At 49.1% G+C, this 16,352-nt stretch overlaps 6 protein-coding genes across 10 annotated transcripts; 4 read left to right on the plus strand and 2 right to left on the minus strand.

Moving 5' to 3' along the window:
* The first annotated feature begins 29 nt into the window (after window positions 1–29).
* Window positions 30–3,105, plus strand: FVEG_06055 (hypothetical protein). Of its 2 annotated transcripts, XM_018894285.1 has the most exons (4): window positions 30–567; window positions 717–795; window positions 1,237–1,431; window positions 1,480–3,105. In XM_018894285.1, exons 1-4 carry the CDS (start codon window positions 404–406, stop codon window positions 2,593–2,595), a joined length of 1,554 nt encoding a protein of 517 aa, XP_018751326.1. In that variant the 5' UTR covers window positions 30–403; the 3' UTR covers window positions 2,596–3,105. The 2 variants fall into 2 exon arrangements, with proteins under 2 accessions (XP_018751326.1, XP_018751327.1); XM_018894286.1 differs by lacking the exons at window positions 30–567; window positions 717–795 and having other exon boundaries at window positions 1,066–1,431.
* Window positions 3,106–3,181: 76 nt separating this feature from the next.
* Window positions 3,182–4,531, plus strand: FVEG_06056 (histone H4). 2 transcript variants are annotated; one of them, XM_018894287.1, is made up of 6 exons: window positions 3,182–3,667; window positions 3,727–3,758; window positions 3,813–3,828; window positions 3,899–3,986; window positions 4,044–4,106; window positions 4,163–4,531. In XM_018894287.1, exons 1-6 carry the CDS (start codon window positions 3,528–3,530, stop codon window positions 4,247–4,249), a joined length of 426 nt encoding a protein of 141 aa, XP_018751328.1. In that variant the 5' UTR covers window positions 3,182–3,527; the 3' UTR covers window positions 4,250–4,531. The 2 variants fall into 2 exon arrangements, with proteins under 2 accessions (XP_018751328.1, XP_018751329.1); XM_018894288.1 differs by having other exon boundaries at window positions 3,373–3,667; window positions 4,044–4,165.
* On the minus strand, window positions 4,244–8,320 carry FVEG_06057 (hypothetical protein). Of its 2 annotated transcripts, XM_018894290.1 has the most exons (3): window positions 7,933–8,020; window positions 6,060–7,883; window positions 4,244–5,719 (listed from the first exon to the last, which is right to left on the minus strand). In XM_018894290.1, the coding sequence occupies exons 2-3, from the start codon at window positions 6,184–6,186 to the stop codon at window positions 4,851–4,853; spliced, it is 996 nt and encodes a 331-aa protein (XP_018751331.1). In that variant the 5' UTR covers window positions 6,187–7,883; window positions 7,933–8,020; the 3' UTR covers window positions 4,244–4,850. The 2 variants fall into 2 exon arrangements, with proteins under 2 accessions (XP_018751331.1, XP_018751330.1); XM_018894289.1 differs by having other exon boundaries at window positions 6,060–8,320.
* On the plus strand, window positions 7,488–8,403 carry FVEG_15800 (hypothetical protein). Of its 2 annotated transcripts, XM_018904991.1 has the most exons (2): window positions 7,488–7,941; window positions 7,987–8,403. In XM_018904991.1, exons 1-2 carry the CDS (start codon window positions 7,923–7,925, stop codon window positions 8,229–8,231), a joined length of 264 nt encoding a protein of 87 aa, XP_018751333.1. In that variant the 5' UTR covers window positions 7,488–7,922; the 3' UTR covers window positions 8,232–8,403. The 2 variants fall into 2 exon arrangements, with proteins under 2 accessions (XP_018751333.1, XP_018751332.1); XM_018904990.1 differs by having other exon boundaries at window positions 7,488–8,403.
* A 541-nt stretch (window positions 8,404–8,944) lies between these two features.
* On the minus strand, window positions 8,945–12,101 carry FVEG_06058 (hypothetical protein). The gene is made up of 2 exons (XM_018894291.1): window positions 11,530–12,101; window positions 8,945–11,481 (listed from the first exon to the last, which is right to left on the minus strand). The coding sequence occupies exons 1-2, from the start codon at window positions 12,092–12,094 to the stop codon at window positions 9,017–9,019; spliced, it is 3,030 nt and encodes a 1,009-aa protein (XP_018751334.1). The 5' UTR covers window positions 12,095–12,101; the 3' UTR covers window positions 8,945–9,016.
* Window positions 12,102–15,569: 3,468 nt separating this feature from the next.
* Window positions 15,570–16,274, plus strand: FVEG_06059 (hypothetical protein; the record flags this gene model as incomplete). Its single annotated transcript, XM_018894292.1, has 2 exons — window positions 15,570–15,584; window positions 15,657–16,274. 2 exons carry the CDS (start codon window positions 15,570–15,572, stop codon window positions 16,272–16,274), a joined length of 633 nt encoding a protein of 210 aa, XP_018751335.1.
* Window positions 16,275–16,352: the final 78 nt, after the last annotated feature.

Below are 16,352 nucleotides of genomic sequence, written 5' to 3' on the forward strand. Positions count from 1 at the left end.
TACTGCAGCGACACTGGGGGCTTCAGTGCGCGACGCGCTCGGTCACTGGACTTGATTTGACTTCTGATCGCAACCTTCCAGATCCAACCTCAAACTTGTCTCTTTCCTCATCAGCCCAGACCAACCCAACACTCTGCATTGTACTCCGTGTCTACCAACTTTACACCAAATCACGAATTTTGACCTTGCGATCACTACAAACTCATCAGCCTCATTGCGCCTCAAAGTCATCGACGCTTGCCCTTGCGCGTCAGCCAGAAGTAGAACTGCCAAGCAACCACCATCTTCACAATCTTTATCGAGCATTATCGATAACATCCCGCGCCCTTCTCCCTATCGATTACTTACCTTACCCTACCTTACCTTGCTTCAGCCCTGTATCGTTTTGCAGGCAATTGTCACTATGGAGGAGGACGGGGCGCAACTCCTGCAGCAGACAGGACTTGATCCTATTTCTCGACCAGACTCGACTTCGACGTCTGCATCAGCCTCATTACCACACGTATTACCAGGCATTTCAGCTCTTGCTGCTGCCAACGCGGCTACAGAAGCGACATCTCAACTAAGGTAAGATAAGATAACCCAAAGAACTGTTCGCCATCCGTGACAATGAATGCGCGATTGATACTGCAGTCTTGCGCTCGAGCCTCCATCAAACAAACCCTCCGACACCTCCATGACCAAAAAATTGATTGTTAACTAACCCCTGTCTGCAGAGCATCGGCCGCTCCGTCGCCCGCAATGTATGCCACTGCATCTCCTGCCGCTACGAGTGGGGGATCGGGAAGTACAATGGTAAGTCGCGACCATATTTCATTATCACAATCTTATCAGCACTTCTCCCCGTTGCACTTTATATGCTGGGTCTGCAGCCGACCTATGCCATTTCCCGCAATCTTATCTCGAGAACGGATGCATCCTGCCCAGGCCTGTCACGTTTTTTGCGGCGCCAGCTCAGTTGGCCCGGCCTTATCGCCGCTGATTGATACAATCACGTGTCTTATCTCCAAACCTTGCCACACTAATCCCTTACGGGATGGTCGATGGGTCTCAGGCTTATCTGGCTTATCAAGCGCAGCCAGTTACGTTGCACCCAAAGAATTTTACTCCATCCTCTTATCGTGGCCGAGATAATAATCATCGCTCTCCCTCCCGCCTTCGCATTGTATTGATTACACTGTACTCACTTTACACTCAACAACCGGCACCATGATGGCAACTAACGGATCAACGCAGCCTACCTGCCAAAATTGTAGCACCTCTACAACCCCATTATGGCGTCGCGACGAATTTGGCTCGGTTTTGTGCAATGCCTGTGGCTTGTTCCTCAAGCTGCATGGTAGACCCCGGCCAATTTCGCTCAAGACAGACGTTATCAAGAGCCGCAATCGAGTCAAGACAATGCGCCCTGATTTGGCGAATAAGAAAAAGGTTGGTCCAATGCCGTCAGAGGCATTGCGCATTGCTAACGCAGACTAGCAACAACAACAGCAGCAGCAAGCAGCTGCGCAAGGCTTCCCTACGACCGATGCAAATGGATTCGACACGACCGGACAGGCTGCTGCTGCCGCCGCACACGCTGCTCAAGCCGCGCGACGAGCGTCCCAGAGATCGAACGGCCACGACGGAGCCGACTCACCAATCTCCCGCACTGGTACCCCCTCTATGTACGCGCATGGCCTGTCCCAGTTCATGGTCGACGACCCTTACCAGACCGGCTTTGTAGCGACAGGTGAAGGTCGCGCGTCATCTCCCACGAACGGGGATCGCAAAATGGACGCGCCACAGACGCATGAGCAGCTCATTGCGCACAACTCAAGCCTGAAGACGCGGGTCAGCGAACTCGAAGTGATCATTGAGCTTTTCCGAGGCCGCCTTAGCCAACTCGAGCAACAAGAAGCTGTCGTTAGAAGCGGACAGCAGTTGAACCAGTTGCGCTCTCAACTGGAGCAAACACAGGAGAGCGAGGCTCAGCTACGCCGCCAGCTCGAGGATAGCCACCGGCGAGAGAGTAGCCTCAAGCGGCGTCTAGATGACCTTGAACTTGAGCTTCAAGCCTTTCAGGGAGCCAACTTGGCCCCTGGAGAGAGACCCTCCAAGAGACCTCGTACCATCGAAGAGCCCACAAAGACACAAGCAGAAGCAGATATCGAGGCAGCAGCTGAAGCATTGCTGGCTTCGGAAGCCTCTAGACCGAGCGAGGCCGTCGAATCTGCCCCTGTCGTGGATGCTCCTGAGCCAACTGAGTTGCCGCAACATTCTGAAGACTCAAAAGAAGATTCTGTACCCAAGACTGAGGATGAGATCGAGGCTGCTGATGTGCCAATTGATCCTAACATGCCCGTAATTGATGATGTTACTCAACCTGCGGCCGCAGAAGAAACAACGAAAACGGAGGATGTTGAGATACCTGACGCACCCGACGCACCTGATGCATCTGAAGCACCTAGCGCGCCGCCTGAAGCAGCTGAAGCAGCTGAAGCAGCTGAAGCAACTGGAGCAACTGAGGCAGCTGATGCCTCTGCCACCGCTGACGCCTCCCCTGAGGCTACTGAAGGGACAGAAACTCCTGCGCCCGCTGCTGCAGCTACATGAGAAGAGTGATGTTGTAAATGTCTCCGACTAGTAACGAAATGAACTTGATATCCGCGCCAGTCTAAACGACTGACGTTTCATTCGTCATTGATCCAACGCTACTGTCAGATTCATTGCTCGGTGTCTTGGCACCAATCACGAATCATCTTGATTTATACCTCCCCGCGCGAGGCGTTTGTCGCCCTCGCCTTTTTTGTTCATGATATACCTCCTAGCGGCAAGGGCAGCGAGGATTCTAGGCGTTTTGGCCTGTTTGTTTCGAAGTATAAGAGATGATTTAGGAGCATACAAATGTTTTAATGGAACGATGAATGCGAATGCGAAACTCGGTATACGGAGACACGGTACGAGGATTCAGTCAGTCTTGGTTGGGAGTGTGGGACTTTTCGGAGTGCGAGAGGAGATGGAGAATATGGTAGTTATCAAAAAGTTTAGCTGCTCTTGCAATGTGAAATAGACCCTGACTTTGAGTCATCACTTATCTGATATGATATCGATAGCATACAATGAATGCCTTATGTAGCATGGCGTAGAATGTGATAAGCCTCGACCGTCGAAACCTTTGTAGTGGGTGACTCGGGCCGCTAATCATTTCACCTGTATCTATGTTTTCTCCCTCTATAAACGAAGATAATTTCTAGTCCCTTGGATTTCCTGTGTTGCCTGTCTTTGGTTCTCCTGACAGTGATTGACAGTGATTAACTGTCGCAGTCACGTGCTCCAGTAAAGATGATACAGCTGCAATGGAATAACACAAGCTCCCCTCCAACCAACACAGAGATCACGCGAACCATTCATTTCCTCAAAGATGCACCGAGGAGATACACCGGATTGAGCCTTTCCGCGCTATTTCACATCTCACAAGAGTTGATATCACGTTGCTTTATCTTATCTTATTCTTGACTCACCTTCACCCTCCTCAGCCTCACAACATGCCTACGGTACCTACCCGAGGCGGTCCTTCGAGGGCGCAAGCTACGTACACGGGGGGAAAGGTCTTGCCTTATCAAAAGAAAGGTCAGGCTGTTCGTGGCGCTTCTGGGAAGACGGTCCTTAGTGGTCGTCGCCATCGGTAAAGTCAATCCCAAAGCTGAAGTAAGACAGTGGAATTGCATACTGACAATCTCATAGCAAGATCCTTCGAGACTCAATTAAAGGAGTCAGTAAGTTATACCACTCATCTCTCCCTGAAGATCACTATTAACAAGACGACACAGCCAAGCCCGCTATCCGGTTAGTGAATCATGTTCACCTCTATCTGCCTGAGACACATGAGCATCAATACTGACGCTGTGAAACATAGCCGTCTAGCGCGCCGAGGAGGTGTGAAGCGTATTTCCGCTGACATCTATGATGAGGTCCGAGCTGCAGCCAAGTCACGGCTTGAACAGGTATGTAACATGTGTACACTGCTTCATTTGATCTACCCATACTAACGCCGTTATCAGATCCTCCAAATGTGTGTTATATACGTTGAGTATAGAAACGCCAAAACCGTGACCGTTCACGATGTGAGTTTCTTGCACTGGCTGCCACAGTTAAAGAGCACCCACTGACATACGAACAGGTCATTCACAGTCTCTCCAGGTTCGGCCGACCCATTTATGGGTTTGACCCAGACACATACGATGGCCAGAACAAACCCAAGGCCTAAACCAAATCATTCCTGCGAATCAGATTTTACGTGTCTTTCATTTGACATGAGCGGTGTTAGGCGTCATTTCAGCGCATTGTTTTGAGCAAAAGGCATATTCTGTTTGAAGAATCGAAAGATTGATTGATATTGATCATGAGCTGTGTGTGCCATAACCTATAAATTATGAACTTCTGTAAACGAAAGGAATATGATATGATCTGGGGTATCTCAAGTGACTGTACGAGTAGTAGGTACGATATCAAAAAAAAAAAAAAAAGAAAGAAAAAAAGAAGAAAAAGAAAGAGAGTCGCTCCTCCGACCATTACATGCTTCCTCCGATAACATCTCGTCTTCCCCAACTCAGAGTCTACACTCTAGCGTGTCCCCTCTTCTAGTGGTATCTTTGTAGTTGGTAAGTGGTTGTAACTTCTTTCCGTCGATTGCGTCGTCTTCTGGGGTATTCGTTCAAAGCAGTCTTTAAATCTTCTCTTGTCGTCTTCCATTCCTCCTCATCTCATCATCGTCATCTCACACATCGCGCTCTGTTGATAACTGATTCGTCGATAGGTGTTCCTCATCCCTGGTATGCGTGAAGTGATGGTTGAGCAACTCAACTCATTTACCTCCTCTTCTTAACCAGGTCCCAGTTGGACAAGATACCATCCAAAGCCCTGGTAGCTCGGACCTCATCACGTCGGAAGGGAGCGTTGAAGATGCCGGGAAGGAGCATGGCGCTATTGGCATGCTCTTGAGCGAATCCAACTTCAGCATCTTTTCCACAACGTTCCTTGGTAACACGGACAGCCTCTTGGAGGAGATCCTTTCCAACACCCTTTCCACGGTAGTTGAGGTTGGTAGTCCACGCGCGAATGACACCCTTGCCCCCTCGTAGAGAAAGAGATCGTCTGCGTCTATGGTTCGAAGTCGGGTTGGGCTCAAGGCGAAGAACGAGGGTTCCGATGATGTCTTGGTTCAGTCGAGCTGCCAGCAGGGTATCCTCCTCTCCGTCATCAGCACGTAGCCAGTTCCATCGCAAGCGCTCAGCCAAGGAAATATAACCGTTGGCCAAGTAACGAATACCCATAAGGTAGCTCATGATCACGCCACAAGAAACCGTCATACCGAGTCCTGAGTCACGAGTAACGCCGCCGAAATGATAAATGGCAGCCAAGGTTGCCGATAGACCAGCAAGACAAAGCGGGTGGAAAACGAGGTTCAAAGAGGCCCTTTGGCGCATCTGGGCAATCGAGTCGGCGACGAGGCGCATGCCCTCAACCTTGTCTTGAGGCTTGTCAAGGACCTCAAGGGACAACGGCTCGATGTCATCGTCATTGTCGAGACCAAAGTATGGCGTAGAGGCTGCAAGCGGAGAGGGAGATGGCGGGACAAAAGAGGAAAAGGGAACAGATGGACCGAATTGCGGGGTACTGGTGGCTGAAGTCATTGCCGAGTGGAGGACAAGGTTGGCGCGGAGGAATGTAAAGAAAGCTATAGTTGTGATGTTAGTCATGGTGTTTTGGTTTACACATTTTGGTTCCGTCGAGGTTTGTTCCCAAGCCGGCTATGTTGAATATACATGACGGTAACATATCAACGCAATCCATCGTGCATAGAGCTTTCTGACGCTATAGAATGAATGGTCCCAGCCCTTGAACGTCGAATTCGTGACCATCAAGTCAAGCCTATACGAACTGTCGTGTGCTCAAGGTTGTGACCGGGGTAGGCTTTGTGGTGGCCATAGTAACCGAGCGACAGGGGGCTCTTACACCAGGACAAGGCCCTGAAGGAACAAAGGAAGAGAAAATTGTAAGAAATCAGAGAAACTCACCAGCACTGGTCTTCAAAACCGGAACAGCACCAACTCTATCGACAACTGTGCTTGGGTGGCAGGCCCTCAGATCGAGCTCTCGAATAGCAATATGCTGAGGACCTTCCATAGTGGTGTAGGTGGCCATGGTGAGATATGGCGTATTAGACTACCTTTAGATAAGTACTGGAGGTAGAAAGGAAGAATAAGATAAGAGCAGTCAAAGATGTAAGAAGGAAGCCAGCCTTCAGAAACAAAGTGGACTGGGGAAGACAATAAGGGTATAATGTATTATAAAGTCGAGATGTGATTATGTTTAACAATAGGTCGAGGGAGGAAGAGGGAGACGGGAGAGAAATAGATCGAGACGAGTCCGGGGGAAGAGGAAGAGATTTCAAAGTTTCGAGAAGGGTAGGGTCGTCAGCTCCTGCAAGTCGAAAAATAGGCTTGGGAACGACCCGACGCTCTGGTGGCCGTAGCGTCTTTTTCTTTTTCGAATGCGACACACTCTGCATTAAGATCCTTGCATAGTGCGGCGCTGTCACGGCGTCGAGGCCGGATCCCTGGGCCCTTGGCTCATCCCTGAACTCGTTGGTTGGCGCCTTTGTGCCTCTATTTCTCTCGTGTGTGTCTGTATCTCGTGAGTTTAGACATATAAATGGTCTGCTTTGTTCTCTCTAGCGTGGATGCGGGATGGTGGAATCACTAGTAGCTGATTCTAGGCGTGTTTGCACATGTGGTAGTGGTGGTGTTGATGTCGGTCATGGTTGCGTGACAAGATACGCTATCTCGTCGAGCGATATCAATCATCGTTGGCCTGGTCTCTTGAGAAGGATTCGGCGTAGTAGTGCACCTGCTGCAACGCACACATGTACCGTGGTTCCGTCACAGTATCTTCACTTTGATAATGATACCTATGCACCCCTCTTTTGCCTTATCTTCAAGATCTTACCCAATCATAAGAATTATATCTTGTCTCTCGGTCGTACCGTCATGTTCCAAGTTCAGAGCTTCACACTTCCCCTCCCAATGTAACTAATCATCAGTGACCAACCTCATCAGAGGCGTTGTCTCTCGTCTCGTCTTTTTGTTGAATGACACAGCAGGGGGCATTTCAGCCTTCAGCCCCTCATCTCCACTTGGTTCCCAGCAACAAACGACTAGAAGCGGGGAGCCGAGACGACCAGCGGCCCAGAGCATGTTAGTTTATCGTTGGTGCCCTGTAGTCTCATAACGTTCAGGTTGGCCCATGCGAAATCGAAATTCCACGAGCACGCGACGGCCAGTCAATTAAATTTGATTTGATCCTGCCTGGACCTTGCTTTGGCCCCAGCTGTTCGATTTGAAATAAAGGGCTCACCTGGCTCCGGGGCAAGTTATAACGCAGCCGAGTAAGGCATGATTTCAAGGTGTGAGTGGACACACTGATAGCCCGTCTGCGTTGGCTCTAAAAACCAACATCTGCAACCTTCATGTGCTTGAAGTTTTTGACAATCGGGCGATATCGATATCATTGATATACAGGTCAAACTTTCATACAGAGGACAGATAGTAAATCGCCGCTTGGCACCCGGTTTGAACGCGACATGTTCCGTAGCGGCTTTTACAGCTCGATCGTCAGGGGCCAGTGAAATCTGTTCCCAACAGCTGAATAGTCTAGACCAGCGACAACGGTGCCTCCTCATCGCACTAACCGTGCCGGCGCCGTTGTCTTGACGCCATCTCTCTCATGCGGCAATAGTCACTTGAGGAGTAACCAGCCAATCCAATAGTTCAGGTTGATACGATATATGTCGCTTGGTTCGGCTATCAACGTCTCGGTGGTCGCAGCAAGAGTTGATCGTCCTTGACGTGACAGTTAGAAGCAAGAAACAACGTCGGAGGATGTTCAAACGTGTTCAAAGTGGTAATCTCCATGTTGGATCAACTCCACTGCTGACGTATCCAGCATATCCCTGGCTGCAAAAGGTGTCAACGCGCCAGCCAGCCATAACGCAGAGTGGAAGGAAAGCATTCGTGACAAGCATCTACCACCTAAGCGACGGATGTGTGGGGGAACAACCGAGGATGATTTCATCAACGCTGCCTGAGAACACGAATCCTTCGTTGTTACTAACGGTAGCCGATTTGTTCGGAATCCTTTGGCCGAAGTTTGTGCTTTTTAGCCGCATGAAAGTATGTGATAGCACTTAGTAGGTTTGAATAGTTGTCGTTCTCTCCCACTTGCCGTACTGGCTCTAGCACAGTACGCGGCTTAACGACTTCGTTGACGTTAGTCGTTGATGTTCTCGTCATTGGGAATATGACGCCCGTTTTCGCGATTGAAACTTTTTGGTTGACTGTGCTCACCCTGGTCCGTCTCTACAGCGTGCAAAATACGACTTTTTCGGTTGTTTCCCAGTCAATATTTAAGAGGTCAATGCTTCAAACCGCCATGAAACGCATGACAGTGAAACTGTGATGGAGCACGGAGCACAACTCGAAACACTCATGTCCGTCAACGTGTTTGACGAGTGTCGATCCAACCCCTCCTTGCGACGAACCACAACGTTGTTGCTGTAGAATTCGCAGGGATGTTGTAAGAAAAAAGACCCTGAAACTGTAAAAGATCCTTGCGAGCAAACGTGATCTTCCGCCAGTTGAAGATGCTTATTGCAAAGGCCGATCGAAACTTTGTGGGATGATGTTAACACTAAAAATCGCGAGAAGAGGCATTTAGGCAAAATTAATCTGTTTCAATGACGGATAGTATGAATCACAGTATCGGGCGTGTACCTTCCATTCCCTCTTTGAGTTTGTTCCGACGGAAAGAACCTTCACTGCTCCTGCTGGCTACTCCTGCTGGAGTCGTGTCAAGCATACGAGGCAAGTACTACAAGAAATATGAATTAATCCAAATTTTCAATTCATCATCTACTTTCTACCAAACATAAATCCTTCTTCGTGTGAACACGCATACAGGAAGATACTCCACCCTATCATCTTCTCAATCGATGCCCCAACACCATCCCGGCAAAGGCAATCAGTCGATAAGCAGTTCCGATTGCTACCAAAACACCAATGTTGAGCCACTTGCGGTCAAGATGATATCCAGTCGCCTCAGCCGCAATATCGACCTGAAAGAGGTATGCAAAAGGTGCCACAAGCTGCCCAAAGTACAGCTCCGCCAACCATGTAGCAGGAGATGCTCGCCAAAGCCACTCCATATGCCAATCCTTAACAGATGCCAGTGGAGGCGCGGAACCAGAGAGAATACCAGTGATGAGGGCAATCATGGTAGCAAATAGTGGTGCATCTTCACGTCGAACGACCATGCTTACGATACTTGCAAGGCCATAAATGCAGTAGAAGTACAGCAAATTTATGAGGAATGCCAGACCCCAGTCAATGATGGGTACAGACAACAAGAATAAGGGCACGGTAAAGTGCATGCAACCAAGCGCCATACGAGGAAATACAGAAATAACCTTGGCAAGAAAGTAAGACAGTCGGGAATGGCCTGCTTCGGCCTCTCGCCTGTACAAGAGTGTCTCTTCGGAGAAGAGCTTGACTCCAGGAGCACCTGCAACAAGACCAATAGCAATAGCAATCAGAAGTGCGAACTGAGGTGCAGAGAAGAAGTCGATAGCTGTCGACAAGACCTCATAGGGCTCGTGGAATAGACCGACAAACATAATACCGTTTTTAGGGTTGTTGGCGAGACCGAGCAGAGCACCTGCGAGAACAGCAAGACCCATCTCGGCAAACAGAGCAGCCCTGGCGCGGTATTGCTGAAGCATTGCACGGCAGAGGCAGAGCCATCCTTGTTTGATATAGGGGGCACCACGTTTCTTGAGGGCCTGACGCATTCCTGTATCACCCAGCATCGTGGACCTGACACTTCTGCGGTCGTAAGCTTCTTCCGATTTGTTCTGCCGCATCTTAGCCCAGTGCGAGATCAATGCTTCCTTGGAAACATCACCAGCACTGTTGTATTCCCTACCGTTACCAGTGATGATGTCGGTAATTACATCAGCATGGTTGCTGTGCTCCGGGAACTGGAAGCCCATGCTCTCGAAATATGTCTGTGACTCCATTTGAGGGCCTTCATAAATGGTCTGTCCGTTACCGAGCAGGATGAGATTATCAAACAGGTCGAAAATTTCAGTTCGCGGCTGGTGAATGATGACAATGATGGAGATGCCGAGTCTTGCAATGGCCTTGAGCGTGCGCATGATGGATGATGCTGCGGTAGCATCCAAACCACTGGTTGGCTCATCAAGGAAGATAGCCATTGGCGCAGCTGCTAATTCCATGCCAATACTCACTCGCTTTCTCTGACCACCACTGATGACAGGCTTGCCTACGCTGCCGACCCGAGAATCTCGCACGTGCGAAAGCTCTAGACAGTCAATCACAGACTCAACATGAGCTTCAACATCTTTCTTGCTCCAGTTACGAGGAAGTCGGATACGTGCCGAGTGCACAATGTTCTCGTAGACCGTCAGCTCAGGTAACACGATATCATCCTGAGGCACGTAGCCTGTCAACTTCTTGTACTGCTTCATCTTGCCTGGAGTATTGTTGACCGCAACAATACCGCCAGTATTGCTTGTTTTACCCATCAAAACATTGACAAAGGTCGATTTACCAGCTCCTGAGCCACCCATAACAGCAACCAGCTGTCCCTGCTCAATAGAGCCTGTGACGTTCTGAAGAATGGGCCTTGGGCTCTTTTTGGGATGGAAGACAAGATCAGAGTATCTGAAGGAGAGGCCGAAGTTGGTTGCCTCAGCTGCTCGTCGCATGGATTCAACAAAAGCTTTAAGCTGTGGGTTGGCCTCCAGTTCTTTCTGCTCTTGTTCCGAGCTGTAGATGCTGTTCCGCGAGAGAGTAGCCTCAAAACCAGTTCGGGCCCGTCCTTCTCGGAAGTTTTGTCCGTATGGTGAATAAGGACTGTAGCCAGGTTGCATTGGGGCCATCTCATTGTCTTGGTCTTCGGGCAACTCCTTGTATCCCCGTCCAGTGATTGTCGCTTTGACGACCCTCATGGTCTTGTGCCTCTTCAGAGCACCAGCATGGGCTTTGGATGTTCTTTGCCATCGTGAACGGAACATCAAGACGAACATGCCCACAAGGAGGAGGAAATCGATGATGACTAGAACGCTCACGGGAATCAGATACCTCTCAAAGGACGCGCCTTCCGGACACCTGCTGCCAGATAGGCATGGTGTTGGAGTTGAAGCACCAGGCTGGCAATATGAGCCGGCAGGACATCTAATCTTCTTCATGCCCTTTTCCTCCAAGGGACAATAGTGGCCTGCCTGGCAGATGATGGGCTCGAAAACTCCCATGCCCACGTTTGTGCCGTTGAATGAGCAAGTCATACCTGAGAGACGTGCAACTGTGCACTTCTCGAGAGGAGGACATGATTGAGGCAGTGAGTTGATGGTGTTGTTCTGGCCTGCAAAACGTCAATTTCGATTTTAAGCCATCCAGTCGGTGAACTTACAAAGAAACCCTTCTTTACAGCCATACTCCTGCCAGGAAGACACGTTTTGCAGCTGCAGGGGAAGGGCACCTGGCCTCCAGCAGGGTGCAGCATCAATGGGAAGCTTATCGTTAAGAAGCTGATATGTGGTTCTGTAGAAACTGGTCGAGAAGCTCGATCTGTTGGTGCCAGTACAGTCTCGGTCGTAAACAGTGAGCGTGTTTTTGTCCTTCAATGGCTTCAGAGAACGGCCCTTGGAGTCCCATACGAGATCACCCCCGACAGGAGGGTTGGAATTGTCTTCCATGGGCAGATCGAGCGAGCCCTTGGGATTCTTGGCCTTGTACCATTTTCCGCTTGTGATGTTATATACACCTTGTGTTTGGTTTCCAATGCATTGCCATGCCGCCTGGCCATTATCGAAATCTGCTCCGGCTTCGGCGAGCTTATCGAGTCCAGGTAACGCACGAAGAGCGCAAAGACATGCAGTCGTGTCGAGGAAGCTTGGTGTATCGGGCCTGGCACCAGCAAGGAAAGGTTGTTGTGGTAGCTTAGCGTCGTCGACGCCATAGCTTGAAAGCGACATTGTGGCGTATCACTTGTTGTTCAAAAGGGTGTAGAGGTTACTGACAACCTTGAGTCTCTATTTTTCACTTATATCCTCGTGGGAAAGGAGGAGGAACGACAACGACGTCAGCCATCATGTCAAGCCAGCAGGGCGGCATGTACTCCATCTTATAAGCCAGATGGGACTTTGTGATCCTACAACCTCAATGAGGAAGAAAAAAACGAAATTCATTACTTGAGATCCATACGGGATTCCGAGCCCAGGGTTCGGACTTGGGATCTACCATTCAAGGAGCCTGAATGAGACTCATGCGATGGACCTTTGGCAGTGCTTGTCAGATTTTAGTCTCCGCGATGGGTGCACAGGGTTGGATCATCCATTCCCAAAAGGCGGTGCTCGAGAATCCTCCTAGGGTTTCAAGATATTGCATTGTTTACGGTCACTTCGGAGCGGAGACTCGGAGCGATTATCTCACCATTGGCCGGGCCAGCAATACGAGAAAGAGGCCATATTCCTGTGACGAAGCAACGTCGTGCTGAATGATATGTCTTGATATGGAATCCAGGTTCTTTAGCGATGGAACGCCAAGAAACGCTGTCAGCCTCTTTTCTTTTTCTCCATATTGATGGCAGCAGCCAATGCCTCAACAACAAGGACAAGGCCAGGGTCTGTTACATCAGAGGCGGCAGCTCCTGCGGGTCGTCAGCGCCCGGTCGAACCAGATAAAGCCTAGGTCGAGGCGCATTTGCATCTTGCTCAGCTCCGAGTTGTGGGGAGCTAAGGCTTAGCGAAAACGAATTTCGATATGAAGGGAAGACGTAGGGCTGATCTGACTTGGTCGACTGAAGTCCCCCCATGAGATCACCATGTCACTGACTAGCTGGTGTTTCAAGGAAATGGCTCGATAAGGTCTCATCTCGCGCTACGACGCCACTCTCCTGGCTAGGAATATAGATGTCAGCAATGGCGTCGAGCCGCGAGATGATGCTTGGCTGGATTTGTTAGCTGCGCGATCTTATTCACCCAATATCCACATCTTATTTTAACGTCCCTGGGAGCTATTAATCGATGAAACCCCAGACAGCCTCCATTCTGACTGACAAGGACCTAAAAAAGATTGCTATCATGCAGTCTTGGTGGCAGTGTCAGCGATAACGATGAATCCTTCCTCGAGGCTCGCGGCATGTGCTTCGCTTTTTCGGGTCCGACCAGACGCGATGATACCGTCATGTCAGCACTCATGTTACCTTGAGTGCCGATCTTTAGGAGAGGCAAGACCTTACAGCTCAGCTCGCTAATCCGACACCGATGCAGTGGTTGGGTTTACGTATTCTCCTTGCGCCTCTGCCTCTGTGTTAGAAAGCTATTCGCATGCTTCAGGGGGCAAGAAAATACTAAAACTTGATATAAGGTGTTGAGATAAACTTAGTAAAGAGCACCCTAAGCTTAGGCTAAATTTCCCTAAATATTTCCATTACTTAGGGTTAAGGTCCTGGGTTTTCTTTCCTCCTCTAGACATACTATCAAGCCATATTGGTCTTGCCGCATCAACAATATCCCCTTCGAGTTATTGGTGTTGAGCTGGGGGCCATTTCATAATATAACTAACTACATGACCTCATCAGTACTGAGCTTACCCTAAGGTTGGGTCACATACCTTACTGCGACCATGCTGGAACTGGATGCCCAACGATATACAAGACCATATTTAGAACATGGCCCAGCAGTATCTGTTGAATGGATTCCGGAAACGCAAGACAGACCGAGCGTCTGGCAGGGTAGTGTCAACTTCTTCCACGAATCTGCATTGCTGACTTGGTGGCGAGACGCTGGCTCACAAGAAACTACAACAATCTGTGATAGCAAGTTTATCACAGTACCCAGAAAGGCATCTCTTTATTCTGCGCAAACGACCAACACCAATGTTTGTGGAGGAAACTATTCCGATAGGTATCGTCGTATATTTGATCAATACTTGAATCGATACTGAGCTTGGCTCATGATGCTGCGAGACATGAAAGGGAAGCTGTCGAAAAGCTTATCTTGTTATGGGAACAAATAATAAGCAGAGAAACCTCTTATTGTCATAAGATCAAGGCTATTCGAGTGGGATACTGATCGACTCGATCTATGGCTGCGTTCAAGCACAGCGTCTGAAGTCCCGGTCAGCTTCTCGACCAGATTAGACAGAGAAGTGTCTCCAATCTGAACTCTTTTTTCTGGATCTCGAAGACATCTTTTTGAAGACTGGGTCGTTGGAGAAATTGAGAACTTGTAACATTGGCAATGAGTTCAATGAAATTGTCTGGCTGGGCAATGTATCTGCCTGATACTCAAGCTGGAGCAAGATTCTGTGGCTTCTGAATATGGCGAGCTGTTGTAGAGATCAGAAAGTCTCCCTGGCTCAATCTATCAGAGGAAGCCACCGTATTCATAAAGGTGTAGGAGAAAGACTCTCTATCTCACGTGCAGAAGTTGAGCTCCCCGAGGTGTGACTCTCATAGTAAGTCTGTCTATCTGTCGATCAAGTCACAATGGCACTCGATCCAAGGTCGTGGATAACCTGCAATCATGAAATAAAATCATCACTCTCACTGAATTGTCGCGAGAGCACCATATAAGTATCCAAACCACAGAAGAATCTAGCGTGCCTTTGATCCGGATCCTAATTAGGCCTACGGAAGATAAGAATAGAGACTTCTCTTTTCACAATTCTGCCATATTCCAGGCTAAGACTCAGCTCTATCCCTGATGCTTCAGAACGAATCAGCAAACATAGAATTGAGTGACTATCAATTGGTCGTCACGCCTCTTTCCTCACTCTTCGTGATGTGGTGTTGCACATACCGGAAAGTGGAGGGCCATGTCAACGACGCCCTTAAACCCTACCGCCAGCCACTCGGACTCTGAAAGGCTCAACACTTGTCAATTACACTTATCAGCTACCCGGATTCGACTGGAGAGTTACTCAGTCAAATGAGAAAGGAGGAAACAATGATATGAATGAATCATTTGTATGGCTGTTATCTGTCATGTCTTGCGAGGTTTGTGGCGGAACACAGCGGGGGGATTCCGGCGGTGGAGGCCTTCCGAACTCGGAACCGAGGCAACAAAAACAATAGAAGACAATGTTAATTGCAGATAAGGACTCTCAACGAGTTATATTGGGTTAGTTCAGCTGAAGTTGATGTGGAATCTACAACAAGAATGTATTGCAATCATTAGTTTGTGATTGGACATACGTGCAGATGCGGTGTTAGATCTTCGGTAGCGGGAGCCGAATTCCATGTTAGCTCAATTGCCTGCGTTACCTCTTCAAAACTAACAGGATTCGGTACCTTTGGTTAGTGCTCGAGCCGACTGTGGCTTGCCTAGATACCTACCTAGTCAACAAGGTGTCCGTACCTGATTCGCAATCCAGTTCTTCCTTTCACAACATAAATATTGTTGCTTTGTCCTGTTGACAGGCTGTCAAACAACACATCAAGAAACAATGAAGATTACTCAGGTAAGTCCGATCAAGCTTCCTCACGCCAATCTCTGTGGGAGGTCCTGGATATTTGCTGATAACCCATGGTAGCTTTGGTACTATCCTATCAAAGGACTTCGAGGTATTCAAGTCGAGTCGGCCAAATTAGGCCCACAAGGGCTTCAATATGACCGTCGTTTTATGCTTTATAAGATCGAGAAGTCGGGCGACTTCAGCAAGATTCAATTGTCTGGTCACCCAGAATGCAGCCTTTTCGCACAAGAAGTCGTTGGCGACAAGATCCGGGTCAAGTACCTGATTCCAGAAGAACCGCTTGTGCCATGGAAACCAGAGCAGGACACTGTCCTTGAAGTCCCAATTGAACCGGATATCAATGAATTGGCCAAGGCCGACGTCAGCCTACATCAAAGTCGTGTTATTGCATACCGCATGGGACCCAAATATGATGCATGGTTCACCGCTTGCTTTGGTTTCGACACAGCTCTCGTCTTCATCGGCGATGGTCGACGCCCTGTGCTGGGAACATTCTCCCCCAAGTCTCAGGCTACTCCTCCGTCATGGCCAATGCTGCTTCTCAACCACCTTCTAGGAAAGAAAGCCACCGAGGACGATTGGATCACATTTACTGATTGTGCGCCCTACCTGTTCACCACAGAAGAATCTCTTAACAACGTCAAAGCCCGGCTATCGACATGCGACGTTGAATGAAGCTATGCGACTAACATGGTCTGATGCGAGACCGCATGGATGAGACTTTGGGCACAGCTGACCATCAATGGAGCCATC

The sequence above is a fragment of the Fusarium verticillioides genome, chromosome 2 (assembly GCF_000149555.1).
Source record: "Fusarium verticillioides 7600 chromosome 2, whole genome shotgun sequence".
In the NCBI taxonomy this organism is placed as follows: Eukaryota; Fungi; Ascomycota; class Sordariomycetes; order Hypocreales; family Nectriaceae; genus Fusarium; species Fusarium verticillioides.